General features: G+C 42.8%; 1 protein-coding gene across 14 annotated transcripts in view; it reads right to left on the bottom strand.

Moving 5' to 3' along the window:
• Positions 1–1603: 1603 nt before the first annotated feature.
• Positions 1604–14425, bottom strand: part of SYNE1 (spectrin repeat containing nuclear envelope protein 1) — a 406416-nt gene continuing 393594 nt past the window's right edge. For 11 of the 14 annotated variants that reach the window (XM_039851332.1, XM_039851323.1, XM_039851317.1 and 8 more), the window contains one exon: positions 11906–12892. In XM_039851332.1, the coding sequence (XP_039707266.1) occupies positions 12652–12892 (241 nt within the window). In that variant the 3' untranslated portion in view covers positions 11906–12651. Of the gene's footprint in view, positions 1616–11905; positions 12893–13426; positions 13430–13787; positions 13794–14425 lie in introns of those variants that run through there. The other 3 variants (XM_039851325.1, XM_039851326.1, XM_039851327.1) reach the window with 2 other exon arrangements.

The following is a 14425-nucleotide window of genomic DNA, read 5'->3' as shown; positions in this document are numbered from 1 at the left end:
TGGGTGTAGATAGAGGAGCACATTCGATTGTTGGGCTATTTTTAAGTCTGACTCAACTTTTTGCCTGGGCATTTTCTGGTCTCCACTACGTATGTACACAGCCTCAGCCAGGAATAAGCTGCCAGAACCTCAGGGTGGCGACAGCCTCAGGGTGGCAGAGCCTGGGCCTTCCCTGCTCATCCACCACATTGGGTGAGCTGCTCGAGACCATGGCCATAGCAACAAAGTTGTCGATCCTTACACTGTGCCCTGCTCTGGTGCTGATGGAATTGTGGGAATTGGGGGATGAGGGCAGCCCCAGGCCAAGAATGCCACAGATTTTTTTCAAGCCTAAACATCTCTCATTTTGTTATATGCCTTTGGTTATTTTGCAGTGCTGAAATGGCTGTTTTTGCCAATTTTGTTCAGCTTTATAGTTGTTTTTTGAAGCAAGGATTTACCAATCTTCTCACCCAGCCATAGCTTCTCACCCCTTATCATTCTTCTTGAACTACCAAGGAACAGAGTTGTCTGTGTGTGCCATGTGTTATTTCCAATGTTCAGTGAGCTTTTGGGAGAGTGTTTAGCAATCTATGGAACTTTTAAATCTACTTGTTGGGGTAGATTTGAATGACTGACTGCGGATAGATTCAACTTACACACTGGTTCCAGAGCACATTCTCCAATGTGATGTATTCTTAAGCCTTTGGGAACATTGAAATTTAGGATTACTATATTTAGATTTGTTTCTCTAAGAATATAGCAAATTTGGGGTCAGCAAAATTTCATGACTTTATTATTTGGATTATATGCATTAAAAAGCTAGCTTTAAGTTCACAATCATGGTCACTTAAAATTGACATATTTGCAACTACCACCAAAAGAGGAGAGCTAAGTCAAGGTGAGATGTTCATTCAAGATAGAAACATACTTTCGTACGGAACTGCCTATAGATTATCCGGAATACCTGGTTGAAGGTATAGGTATGGGGATGCTGAATCCTCTGCAACAGGAGGCATCTCTGCAGAGACTGGATGAGCTCTAAGCCACAATGCTGACTAGGTTTTCTCAGCAAGTGGCATGATCTTTGACTTTCCTTTCAACCCTGAGTCACAACAAATGCATGCGCATACACAGAAGGGTACCATTTACGGGTGCTTCACTATGCCAAGTACTATCTTTATGCAAATTTTCCATGTAATCCTTACAGCTGTGATATGAGGGTCGATATATTGTTATCCTTACTTTACAAATAAAGACAGGATTAACCCAGGTAAGTAAGATTCCCAGGATCGGAAATCTCATGAATTGGCTCAGTCCTGCTGACTGTAAATGTGATGGGTACTTCTTAAACTGAGGTTTGAGCTCTCTGGGGATTACTTAAAGTCACAGAGTACAGATGAAATTTTACTAAAAGCCCAAAGAAAGGGATAAACTTTGTATGTAAACAAGATTTCATACTTTAAGAGTAGCAAGAAAAAGTCATATAAACTTTTAAGGTAAAAATGTGACTCTTCAAAGAAATATGGCACTTCGGGCGGGATGCTTCATGCTATGGCTTTCAGGTTAGGAAGAAATGCGTTCCTCCCTTCCCAGTGGGTGGTCCTTGGGCAGGAAAGCTTGAGAAGCTCTTCCGCTATCATCCCTGGCACCTGGTGCCAGTGCTTTTGCTTTCCGAGGTCACACCAGGTATCTTTCCTGCTCCTGGCTTCTGCCAGGAGTGGCAGGTGAGCCGAGGGTGAGTTTCCTCTGTTCCTTGGCGTAAGCGGGAGCTCTATTTCTAGCTGATGACCTGAGACCTTGAAGTCTGAGGCAATGGCACCCTCACTAGCAGCAGGGCCTGTTTCAGAGGTGACTTGGGCCAAGCACCCTCCCCCGCATAGCCACAAGGCCAGCTCTCATCTCATGGCCCACGACACTTGGTATCTGTATAGAACTGACGAAATAGTACCTTTTATCCTAGGTAGATAAAAGTGGGCTTGGGGGACTGGATGGAGCAAGGAAGCGTTTGGGCAAACATTTCTAAAAATGATTTTGAAATGGGGTGGGAAAACCTCAGTGGCCAAGCCAGCTAGCATCAGAGGGCGAGATTCCAAAGTTGTCGACTCTGGGCAGTGATCCAGAGGCCGTGGACAGACAGCACTCCGAGTGACTGTGCAGACTCGGCGTACCGCTAGACCTTTCTGCAGCATTGGAACTGTCATCAGATGCCTTTTTATTGAGAAATCAATAATTGTGGGAAAGGCCAATGAAAGGTTTGTGAGCCGGTTAACATTTTTAACAGATGATTAAATTATTGAGTCCCCCCAGGCTCAGCGCGTTTAGGCTGTAAATATTCCTGAGTATTTCCACATTTACCACCAGAGAGAGCATATGTCAATACCCAGGGCCCCAGACCACAAGCCAGAAGGGAACAGGGAAGGACAGGAGGGGAGGGAGCAGTCAGCAGGAGGGATCCTGACACGGCCTCTGGGAGCTGCTTTGCATGTTGCCCCGGTCCCTCGAGCACACCAGGTGTAGAAGGGTGTCTGAGGCTCAGCTACAGGTGCGGGAGGTGCCTAACTGGGGGTGCTACATGTGTCACTAAGAATGATTACAAGCTAGAGCAAATGACTTCTTCGTTATCTTTGAATTTGTTATTAAATATTTAAAAACACCTCTTAATAATCCTTACAATCTAATCCATTCTTGAATGCTAAACATAAGATCATAATAATGCATAAGGAGAAGCATCAGTGGGTTTATGAAAGACAGGAGGTTTAGCTAGAGAAGCTTGTTTTAATCACTTGGCAATGTTGGTACCAACTGCGTCTAGCCCAGGACCATGAGAATCTGGGTCCAGGAAGTAGAATGACCTGGACCTCAAAAGGAAAAAAACCCAACGAGGCTCCTGGCTCCTTCCTGTGGAAAAAACTGCTAAGTTTTGGCCCAGGTTTAACAAAACAATGGAAAGCCTGTATCGAAGAACTTGAAGCAATGTGGATATTTTTTATTTATTTTCTATGATTGCACAGAGGCAGGAAGAAAAAAATAGATGCTCTTTTATATTTTACTAATAATATTGTTTAATTAATAATATTGCTTTATTAATAAAACAAGAAGTTTGTCTCGTGGCAAGGAGAAGAAGTGAGCCTCGCCCTTTTGAATCTCCCATGTCCCATTTCCAGGAAAGTGTGCTGACAGGTGAGTCCTCCTAGGTCCCCATCCTCTGATATTGGAGACTCAAGCTCTCAGCAGCTCCCAGGGATGTGGTGTTCCCTGGGGTACCACAAAAGCCACTAAGAGAAGAGACTGCTTGATGAAACCCCCAGGAAAATGGTGCCAGAACCTCATCAAGCCAATAAAAAAAGGCTCAAAACCATGAACAAACCAGGTTTTATCATCTACCAAACGATGTCACCACCCCGGTCCCATCCTACTCATTCCCGCTGAACTCTCGAAAGCCATGTGTACACTCTCTTTGCCAAAGGGCAGTACCCAGCCCTGAAAAAGCAGCTCTGCAGAGTGGCCAGGCCCTGGCCTTGCTGATGTCGGCACCCGAGGCTGAGAGAACAGCAAGGACTGCTGGCCTGGCAGGTGCTTCAAATAGGACATGAGCCGTGCACTCTCTGAGGCCAAAGGATTTGCAGAACCCTCTGTGCCTAGTATGAAAGAAGACACCATTTCCATTCTGAAGACAAACATTAAAACCCTGGCCTCTCACCGCCCCTAACAAAATCCAACAACAACAACGAAGAAACTCGAGGGACCAAAGAAAGAAAGAATTCTTCATGGAAGCCATAGAAGTGTTTTCAGGGAAGAACACCAAATGACAGCCAGACTGAAATGTACGAGACTTGGTCGAGTGCTGAGTTGACCCAGTGGGGATGTCATTTTGAGCAGTCTTGTCGGGGGAGGGGAGTCTGAAAGGCCCAGAGTCACACCTAAAGCCTCTCTCACGAATGGTGTTTGACCTGGGCAACTGTATCTTGTGGGTCAGCGAGCTTGGTCTGTAAAGTGCTGGGGAGTATCTTACTTAAAGTGGCCTGCAAATGTTTTTCATTTGTCTGTTTTTGTTTTACAACTCTTCAAAAATATAAAATGCACTCTTAGGTCAAGGGCCTACAGAAACAGGCCACAGGCTAAAGTCTGTGACCTGTGTCAAGCGTCATCCGGCCACAATTCCAGTCCTCCCCACCCAGCTAAGAAGAGGGCAAGAGTTGGGAGCTGACATCCTGAGGGCACTTCGCCTGGAAAGGGCAGTGGGGGTGGGGCCTGGAAATGCTCACACCTGGGAGACGCACCTCTGTGCCTTCTGGCTGATTCCAAAGCAGGCAGTACGGCTTTGAAAATTCTAAGAGCCTTTCTCCTTCCAGAAAAGTTCCCCTCCTTTTGAGCATGGGAAGATCTGGAAAGCTCTTCCTGGCTGCCATTTCTGAAATCAATCTGAAACTAGAGAAAATGACAATGAAATGGTTAGTATAATCGTCCCTCAGGACTTGCCTTGCATCGTACAGCACACACATCGATGTATTTACTCTCCATAACAACCCCAGGCAGTAGGCACTGATATTATTCCATTTTACAGAGGAGAAAACTAAGGAACAGACAGGTTGCGTCATTGCTTGAGCTCAGACGTTTTGGCTCAGGAGTCTCTGCTATAAGTAGGACATCTCTAATAACAAAGACTTTAGAAACATCCAGATCCCTTTTTCTCTACCAGTTTCTCATTCCGATCAGCAGACTCTGCGGGAGGTGGGGGAGGGGAGGGACTGAATCCCACGTCAAAGCAACAGGGAAGAATCTCGAGGGAGGTTGTTGAGTAGGAGCAGATTTCAAGGAAAAAGCAAAACGGAGTAAATCTATGGGTCCTATACTAAAGAGGAAAGGCTCTACTAGTAGAAGCTGCCCGTGACTTCAGAGTGGCTGTTGGTGCCCCGCCCCCATCACTTCCGGTGGTCAGGCTAATGGGCTGATCCCACCTGCAGGCAGGGTGACTTTTGGAGGATGGCGGTGGTATCGAAGTTGAGGTTTTCCTTGAATAAATGAGTCTCATTCGGAGGACGTCTTTCCCAAGAAAGTTCTTCTCCCAGGATTCAGCAAGTTCCCTATCAGGGAGGGAGCCTTCTTATCGGAAATTGGGGCTCGCACCGCCTATGCTCTTATGCCCTGGAACCAACAATAAATTCAGGATGGCCACCTAGGGTGGAGTCAGCCACTAGGATTCTGCTACTCTTAATAAACAGCCCGTCACCGTTTGTTTTGGGCATATCAAGATTTTTTTTTTTTTTAATTAAAAAGCAAATCAAAAGAAATTTTTTTAACCAAAAAGCAAAATAGTCTCATTAAGAAATACCCTTTTCTTTGTCTTTTAAAATTATCATTATTATTGCAGCAATTTGGATCTTAAAAACAAATCATACTCCTTGTCCCAATTTAAATAAGTGTTTAAAATAGTTTCTTCCCGTCACGATTCTATTTACAATGTTAGCCTTGAATTTCACAGATCTCTCTCAACTTTTCCTCGTCTTATACAATTAATGTTTCTTTCTTATGAAAATGAGAGCATATTGTTTTACAACTCTTTAAAAATATAAAATCCACTCTCTACTTTTTTTTAGTTTATAAAAACTACTCTCTCTATTTTTTTTTAAATTAAGAATATATGGTAGACATCTCCCCAGTAAACAAATTAATCTTGGTTTTAAAAATTGTTGCATTATAGTAAATACCGTGTATATACTATATTTTATTCAACAAGGCTCCTGCTGACTGACATGTAAGTTGCTGAGAACTAATGATAAAAGGAGATATCCCTGTCTTATTCCTAACAGGCATGGGGACAGTTATCTTTTTGGAAAATGACGAAGAAGTTCTTTACTTTACATCACCTACAAAATGGGTCCTGATTGATTACAGGTCTACTAGAAGAAAATACAGGCAAATATTTACATCGTCTTGGAGTAGAAAAGGCCTTTTTAATGGACTATCCAGAATCTACAAAGGAAAGAGACCTATCAGATCTAATGACATATAAATTAAAACATTCTATGTAACTAAAGGAACTCTGTAAAGTTAAAACAAATTATATACAGGGTTTATTTTTCTAATGTACATAGAGTTCCTTGGAAATAGTATCAAAAGAAAAAAAACAATAAAAAATAGAGAATAAAATAGACTTCACACAGAGGTAATACAAGTAGAACAATATAAAAAATAAATATGAACTGGTTATAGAAATGCACATTTTATAAACAAAGGGCTACTACTGCCCTCAAATGAGCGTTATTTTAGAAAACTGCTAACATCTAGTTCAGCCCTCTGAACTTGTCTGCACATGAGAATCATCCAAATAACTTCAAACAAATGCTGATCTCCAGAGACCATAATTTATTTGGTTTGGCGTGAGGACTGGGCTCTACTTTTTTAAAAAGTTCCCTGAAAGATTTTAATGTATAGACTTGGTCATTAATAATTTGGGAATGATTTCCATAACTTGGAATTTACAGCTCTAGATTGAGAGAAGGTCTGAGGAAAAGGATTTTTTCTTCTCCCCTGTGGCTGAGATTGTAAATCATTACAACTTTTCAGAAAATAATCTGGCAGAATTTGTTAAAGGTTAGAATGTACATACCTTTTTGATTTAGTAATTCCACCTTGAACAATGAATCTGAGGGAATTGAATGCAGCGCTCCATAAAGAAGCATGCGTATACATGCCAGCATGTTTCCTGTAACATGAATAGCAAAAACCTGGACAAAAACAACGGTTAAAAAAAAAAGATACTGAGCTTTCCAATGCAGCAAAGATGCGAACGTATATATCGATGTGTCTGTGGAAAAATGCCGGTCACAGAAGAGTAAAAATAGAACCAGTTTTTAAAAACATATGTGTATAATGTTTGAATAAGAAAGTCAAAAGGCACAGAGATTAACATCAAATTGGGAGGCGACTGAGGGAGAGATAGGAAAATTTTTCTCTAGGAAACGTGAGAATCTTTTGTAATTCAAATGATTGATTTTTTTTTTTAACAATTAGCCTTAAAACAGACACATATAAAAAAGAGAAAGAACTGGAGTTTGTCTTAAGATGTATTAAAACTTATAAAAAAAGTAATAAAAATGCTATACTAGTATATTGATAGTCATAATACATATTTATATTCTATATTTATATTATTATTGTGTGTTTTATTATATTTATATAATATACATATGTGCATTTTTACTAAAATTGGTTATACTACATATACTACATACTGTTATGAATAAACAGCAATGGAAAGATAAATCAACAGCACAGGATAGTGTCCGGAATGAAAATCCAGATTTATATGGAAACCTATTATTCGATGAAGCTGACATTACAAGTTGATGGGGAGGTTGAGCAAACTGCTTGCATCACTTGCCATTACGCCTTGCTCGGGAGGGTTAAAGGGTCCCAGGGGGAAGGAGAGTTAAAGGATTTCCCAGTGGAAATCCAGGGCAGGTGGTAGCCTGGAAGCCCAGCCCTAGAGCTAAAAGTGGTGCATTCCTAACAAGTCTCCAGGTGACACTAATGCTGCTGATCTGGACCACATCTGGAACACCACTGGCCCAGCAGACTGTCTTGGAGTGGAACACATCCCTACGCTTTCTGCTTAACCTATAAATCCCGCAGGGAGGTAAGGGGGTAGGGGGCAGAAGGTGAGCTGTGCTGGGTGGTTTGGGGCTGGGGGGGATTGCCTGGAATTGTCCTCAATGTTGGCGGCTGCTTAGCGGCTTCACGCTCTGAGCCCAGCGACTGCCTCGAGAATGTATCTGGAGGACTCAGGCTGGGCCCAGAATGCACATCTGGGAGGTTCTGATATTCTCATTCAACCGAGAGATCCTGGATTTTTTCTCGAACACCTATGGCATCAAATGCCGTCATCTGTGACACAGCTTACAAAGGACTTTCTTCTCTTGATATAGTCAGGGTTTTCAAATTCAGTTACGTTCCTGTTCCTCTATTAGGTAACAGGTTAAAAAAATTTGCAAGGCTGATTCATTTTACTGTTTTCTTCATATTTTAGAAAGATTACGTCCAAGTCTCAACTGGCTTTCCCAGCTCCCCAGATAAAATGGTCCTCATCGTTCAGCGCATGTTACAACTTTCCAATTTCCTTAGCTTTCCAAGGTGCTCCTTTCTGACCACAGAGTTCAAATGCATTCATCCGTTTCCCGCCTTCTGCCCTAATGAAAACAAGATCCTCCCTTGGTTTGAGAAGCCTCAGCTGCCCTGCAGAGATGGCTGCTTAGCAGAGGTTGCAGGAAGCATCCCCAATTCAACCAGTTCTTTTATTTCTTTATCTGAATGAGGGGTCTTCCCCAAATCCAGTTCACTCCGTGGTATTCCTAAGTGAATTCCTCGTGGATATTTTAAAACTTGAAGGGAGAAGTTAGTGAGATGCCAGGAACTGGAAAGTAAAAGTCATTCTTTTTGTTGGACTGTCTCTGGATTACCTTAGGTATTACAATCAGCCACAGTGACCACAATGTCTTAGAACATGTAAAATTGAAATGACCACTCTTGGTAAAACAATTCCTATCATCTTCCGAATTAACGTCTTGGTGCTGTGTGTGACTACGTTGAAAACTGCTCTGTGCTTGTAAATCACTCCGCCTGCCTACATTTCCGCAGACTGTCAGCCACGCTCTTCAAAACCACATCCCACGATAACGTCGACGAGGTGACAAAGAAGGAAGAGGAAATTTGCCGACAGGAAATTAAGACGGAGCTAACAGACTCAATCTCCTTTCTCTCCCGGAAATTAGAAATTGTTTCTCTTTGGTTCCTCTCTAGTCTCCCTATCCACCTTCATCTCAAGTTTCAGGACATCAGTAGTGGAGGAAAATACAGATTCTTCTGTATGACAAAGGACCAGTGAGGAATGTTTTTAATGGGAAATTAAACAAGGAGCCATGAGGTCCTAGCTGAGACCTGACTCCTGAATTGTTCGGAGCAGTTCCTTCCCCAGAGCGGGGGTTCAGTAAATACTCGTGATGTGAGTAGGTGCTGCCCTGCCTTCTGCTCAGGCACTCAGGACCCGTTCAGCATATGCCCTGAGAATATTTCATTTCCACACAGCTCCCTGCGGGGCGGGGCTGGGTGGGGGTGGTGGTGATGGGGACCACGGGCAGAGGGGAAGGAGGGCTGCTCTCAGGCCCACCTAGAGTAGCTCCTTGAGACCACGCTGTTCTAACCTAATCAGCTTGCTCCACTTTTCTTTGCTTTAATACCTTTGATGTGGCTTGTTAATAAAGTTTTGTAGCTTTAATTTCTTAATAATTGGCCCCGGGGCATAAGTTGTAAATCAGTCTACTCCAACCTGCTCTTTCACAGTAAATCTCAATCCTCGGCTTGCTGAGTCTCCCATCTGAGCCTTGTGAAGGTGTGTCTTCTCACTTATTACAGAAATAAGGGACCCCACTTTCTAAGTGGCAACGACTCTTTTGCTCTCCAGGTATAATTTTCCCCCAAATCTTTTACTCCTCCTTGGATTTCTTATTCACTGCTTTTAGTTTCTAACCCTTTATTTCTCCATTAGCTTTATGGATTTGTTTCTCCTCAGCTTTTCTAACATAGTCTGTTTGCTTGTGCAAATCTCATACTGAAAACCTTATTAATCCTACCTATCCTTTCTGGTCAGCTGATGATTGTTTTGGCATGCTCATCCTCACTCACCACTCTCTTGAGGCATCAGTTTCTATGTCCAGGCCGTTGCAGGGCTCCTGACAGTCCCTGCTCCAGAAACGAGAGCCTCTGTAACAGTCATCAGTGTCCTTCCAGCCCTTTAATATTCTTTCAAAACCACCATCTCATCCACGAGGCTTTTGTTGAACAGAATCTCTTTCTTTCTCTGTCTCTGTCTCTCTTGCCAGGGTAGCTGCTGGTACAGGTGAGGATGCTCCTAATATGACCCTGTGTCCCCTCCCTCACTAGGCATATGAGATTGTGAGGTCTTTGGGCAGAAATCTTAGTTTCATCTGTGGCTGTCTAGGTCTTTGCTAGACTGGTCATATTATCTGGGGAAAGAAATCATCTCATGGCTTCAATGCTTATACTCAGTGAGGACTTTTTTAAGTCCTCGAAGACTTAATAGAAATGTATATCATACATCCTGTTGGGTGTTTTGTGAATTTTTTTTAGAAAGGCACAAATGGGATTATATGCTACGATTTTTCTCACACCAAACCAATTTTTTTCTCAGTCACTCATTTAACATTGGATTCTTCAGTGATGGCAGATACCTAGTAACTCAGTTCATTGCAATGTGGAGAAGAAATGGCCCTAACGTCTCTTTGTGCCAACATTTTCTGTGACTAAAGTCTCATCAAGTGATTTTCCTGACACTGGCAACATGTGTCTCCTGATCGGCTGGATTGCTCTAGAAGCAAGACCGTGATTTCCAGGTACTTGAAGCAGGGGTGACAGCGAAGCGAGGGAAGAGCGAGGCTTGAAGGCTGACCCATCTCGGATGAGGGCGCAGGCCACCCTCCAACTCCAATCTCCATCACTGCTCACAGCCTTTCCGGAAGCATGATAATAAGAAACCTGTGATTTACGGGTTTGTGTTCTTTAGAAAAGAACACAACTGCAATCTGTTCCTGGAGTGGGATTCCAGGGGAAACAGGAGAAGAATCACCTGATGATATAAAGCAAAACGAGTCTGACAGCAATGCCACAGGAGGGAAGTTCACTGGAAGGAAGGCTTAAATGCAGCCCAACAGCGATCAGGAAAGTCTTTGGAGAGGAGGCAGCTCGAGAGCGGAGTCTTGTGAGGGAGGAGAGGAGTGGTAAGAACGAAAAGATGGAGCTAAGAGTGGTAAGAATGAAAAGATGGAGCTGAGCAGGTACATGGTGGAGCTTTTCAGCAGTTAGCAGATCTAAAATCACTTTAGACGTCTGTTTCAAGTGCAAGTTCCCAGGTCAGACCCCACAGAGATTAAATCAGAAGGTCCCCAGTGAACCCAGGGACTGGAAAGCCTCAGGACCCCTAGCTGAGAAGGTGCTCAGGCTGCGACACCATGGAAACTATGGAAGGCATTTTCTGGTAACTGTGAGCACCCATTTGGCTTAAATTCTCAATTTAGAGGACTTGTAACTTAAAGACCTACAGGAGTCAGGGTGGTACAGGCGGTGAGAGAGGTTATTAGGTTATAAGCGCAAATATAAAAGCTGTCTCTTCCTCCAGTCCAAAGACAGCAGCCACATCACACTCCAGAAATTATCTTCAGTCAGGGCCCAGGATACCAGAGCTTTCCATTTTCAAGAGAAGCCCGAAACCTGGATTTTACGTAAATCCTCCCCCTTCCAATGATTAAATCATGGATTAAAATGCCATGTGCACCAAACAATTCTATGAAGGCCACTGGCTGGCAAGATCGGAGGGGAAGAATCATCTCTTATTAGATGTAGACTTGAATGATAGATTAAAGTCGTGTTTCTTCTGGAAGACAATGGAAAACAATAGAAGGTTTTGGAGCAAAGAAGGGAGCTGAACAAGAGACTGCTTTAAGAAAATTCACATGACTGTTGTGCATCCTTGGGATGAACTGGAGGAGGGGTCTCGGCCAGGAGATCACAGGATGTTCTTCTAGTCGTGCAGAGGGAACAGGAAAGAAAGAAGAGTATGAAAGATGCTGGGAAACGAGAATTGAGGAGATATGATTGGCTGTGGAAGGGGGAGAGAAAGAGAGAAGTCATCCAGAATTCTCTAGAATTCTCTAGAATTCTAAATATACACTACTTCTAATCGCTCTTTCTTTAATATATGCTTATGTTTTGATTTCATTCATTCAGCAAAAAAGATAATTTAGATTGCATTCTGATGAGTACCTGCTTAACAGAGATGAATAGAGGTAGAAATGACTTAATAGAAATGACTGTCTTCTTTAGCGGAGAAAAAAAAAAAGCACAGACAAAATATTTTATAGTATCTATAATAAATGCAAAGAAATCAATACAAACAAAACTTGGCTTTAGCAAACTGTACATACATAAATATCTTTTTTTTTACTATAACATTCGACTTATTTTTTCACATAAAGCCTTCCGTGATCTTATTTATTACATCCAGTTTTTTGTTATACTTATTAAAAAAGTGCCTTTTAGATTTACAGCTTATGCTTCTAAAGCAAAAGTTAAACCATCATGCCCAAAAGGAAAACCAGGTAAAAAGGAAGCTGTTATATAGCTCTTAAAAACTGTATGTTACAAGGTTCTAAAATCTCTTCAGCACTGGTTGGCTGGAAGATTGTTTGACACTATCATGGCGCCTGGGAGTGTCATTTATGAATGGATGGGGCGGCACCGTGGGAACTCTGCCCAGACGGCGTGCTGCAGTCCCTGGGCGTGCACAGGATGGGCCAGAGGCCCAGAATTCCCTCATCTGGGGAACGTTGGAGGTCCTTCATCTCTTTAGTACTGAGGCTCAGCGTTTCAAACAATATTTCTCCCAAACCTTCTGTCTTCTGTTTGTTCTCCTCCTGTCATTGTTTATCACCCATCTCTGAAACCACAACACACACACACACGGGATCTGGAGAGCTAAAGCTGCCACACCGATGGCATTCGCCAAGATGCAGGTCCTCTTTTCTGCTACTTTGGGTTTGCTTTTGGCCAAATCCTCCTTTACGCTGCCAGCACTGCTGCAGATAGCATCCGCTTGGTTCAGAGGGGAGGAGGGCCATTTGTGTATCTGAGCATGGGGTGGAATGACCGGGCGAAATTGTTGGAAAGGGCACAGCTGTAGTCTTCCTCCGACATTGGTACAAGGCAGGCAAGCCCGATGAGGAGCAGCAGGAGAAGCTGGAGGGGAAGAGCCGCTCGGAGCACTCTGAACAGGAAACCTCGGCTGGACCGAGCGGGCTGAGGCTCAGAAAGGGAGGAATCGGAGCCACCTTTTATGGACCTGAGAGAACAATGGACATAACTCAAATATCTCGAATGTTGGAAGGATGCTGCTCTTACCTCCCTCACCTTCCTGGAAGCTAAAGGCCCATGCCAAACACAACCAGACCTGGCGATTAGCTGCCAGCCCTCCACAGTGGGCCCAGGTCCTCTCCCCACCACCAAATGAAGAATTGCCTACAAACTGTTCTGTTAAAAAATTAACATTTAGTCGGTCAACTAAAGGTAACCAATCGGGTTCAAATTCTACCCCTTCATTTGGTAAAATATTTTTCGCCAACAAAGATAATTGCTCTACACACATTCTACCAGCATGAATTAAGTCGGTCAAGGATAATTAAGACATGACTGTTTGATGAAGTACATTTTTGGTTTAAGGCTACCAGCAATACCATTAGGCCAAATTCGTTGCTGTCAGAATCATATGAAGTATCCAATGCAGTCATCCTGGATGTGCCACAATCCATGCGGCAAGGATAAGGACAACCCCAGTCCTTTTGCACAGACCCATAAACTTTAATTGACCTTAGAGTACATCCTGGTTTCATCTTGCACTGGATCAGCACCTGGCCCTCCCTGACGTTAGTGGGTTCCGAAGCTGTATGAATAAGGCAGGCAGTGGGGTTAGTGTACAGAACACCGGTGTTGAATGACACAATTTCTAGGCTGATCCTATCTTTCATTAGTGCTGTGACTTTGGGATATGGACATAATTTTTATGAGGAGGACAGACTGTCATCTTGTAGGCTCCTTCTACTCAAAGTTCCAACTTTTCCTATCTATGTTTATCTTCCTATTTACTAAATTGTACATTAGAGATTAAGCGTGAATTCCAGATTTCATAAGACTACTTGTGAAATATTGAATATAGAAGTCGGTTCTAGGTGGGGTGCCACCGTTTTCTATTTGTGAGCATCTTTTAATGTTTTGTTTGGTTACTGGTGGAAATGATGAAGAAATGTTACTTACAAGAGGCGTTTTGTACACACACACACACCCACATACACACAATATCGCAGGAGCAGAAAGGATAGGTGTACCAATGAGACACATTTCCCCACACTTTGTACAAATTCCCTATAGGTAGTATTATCACTAGGCATAAGGGTGTTGAATGTGAGGCCATTAGATAAATATGAAAGGGTGAAAACTGTATTGGTTACTCTATGTTTTTCTCATAAGAAAACACTAAGTTTTCAGCTGGACTATTCAAACCATCGAAGAAATATGGGAGACAAACAGACTGGTCCTCTGGAAACCTAAAGCATCTATGTACCACACACACTGTGTTTCTAACACAGTTCTTGTAGTGTAATGAAAAAACAAATTACTGGCCTAAATTGGGACTACGTTTCTTTTCTGAAGGCTACAACTAATGGCTGTGTAACCTTCAACAACTCACTTTACCTGTTAAGTGCCAATGTCTTCCTCAACCCTTTCTGATTAGACTAGATGGTCTTCCAACTTGTAAGGTCCATGTTCTATACATTTCATGTCTTCTAGTAATTAGTGTGAATAGTCTACCAACTGAGAG

This window comes from Pteropus medius, unplaced genomic scaffold, assembly GCF_902729225.1.
Source record: "Pteropus medius unplaced genomic scaffold, Ma_sr-lr_union100, whole genome shotgun sequence".
Classification (NCBI taxonomy): domain Eukaryota; kingdom Metazoa; phylum Chordata; class Mammalia; order Chiroptera; family Pteropodidae; genus Pteropus; species Pteropus medius.
Note: the sequence above shows the minus strand (reverse complement) of the source record. Positions and strands in the feature narration are given on the sequence as shown.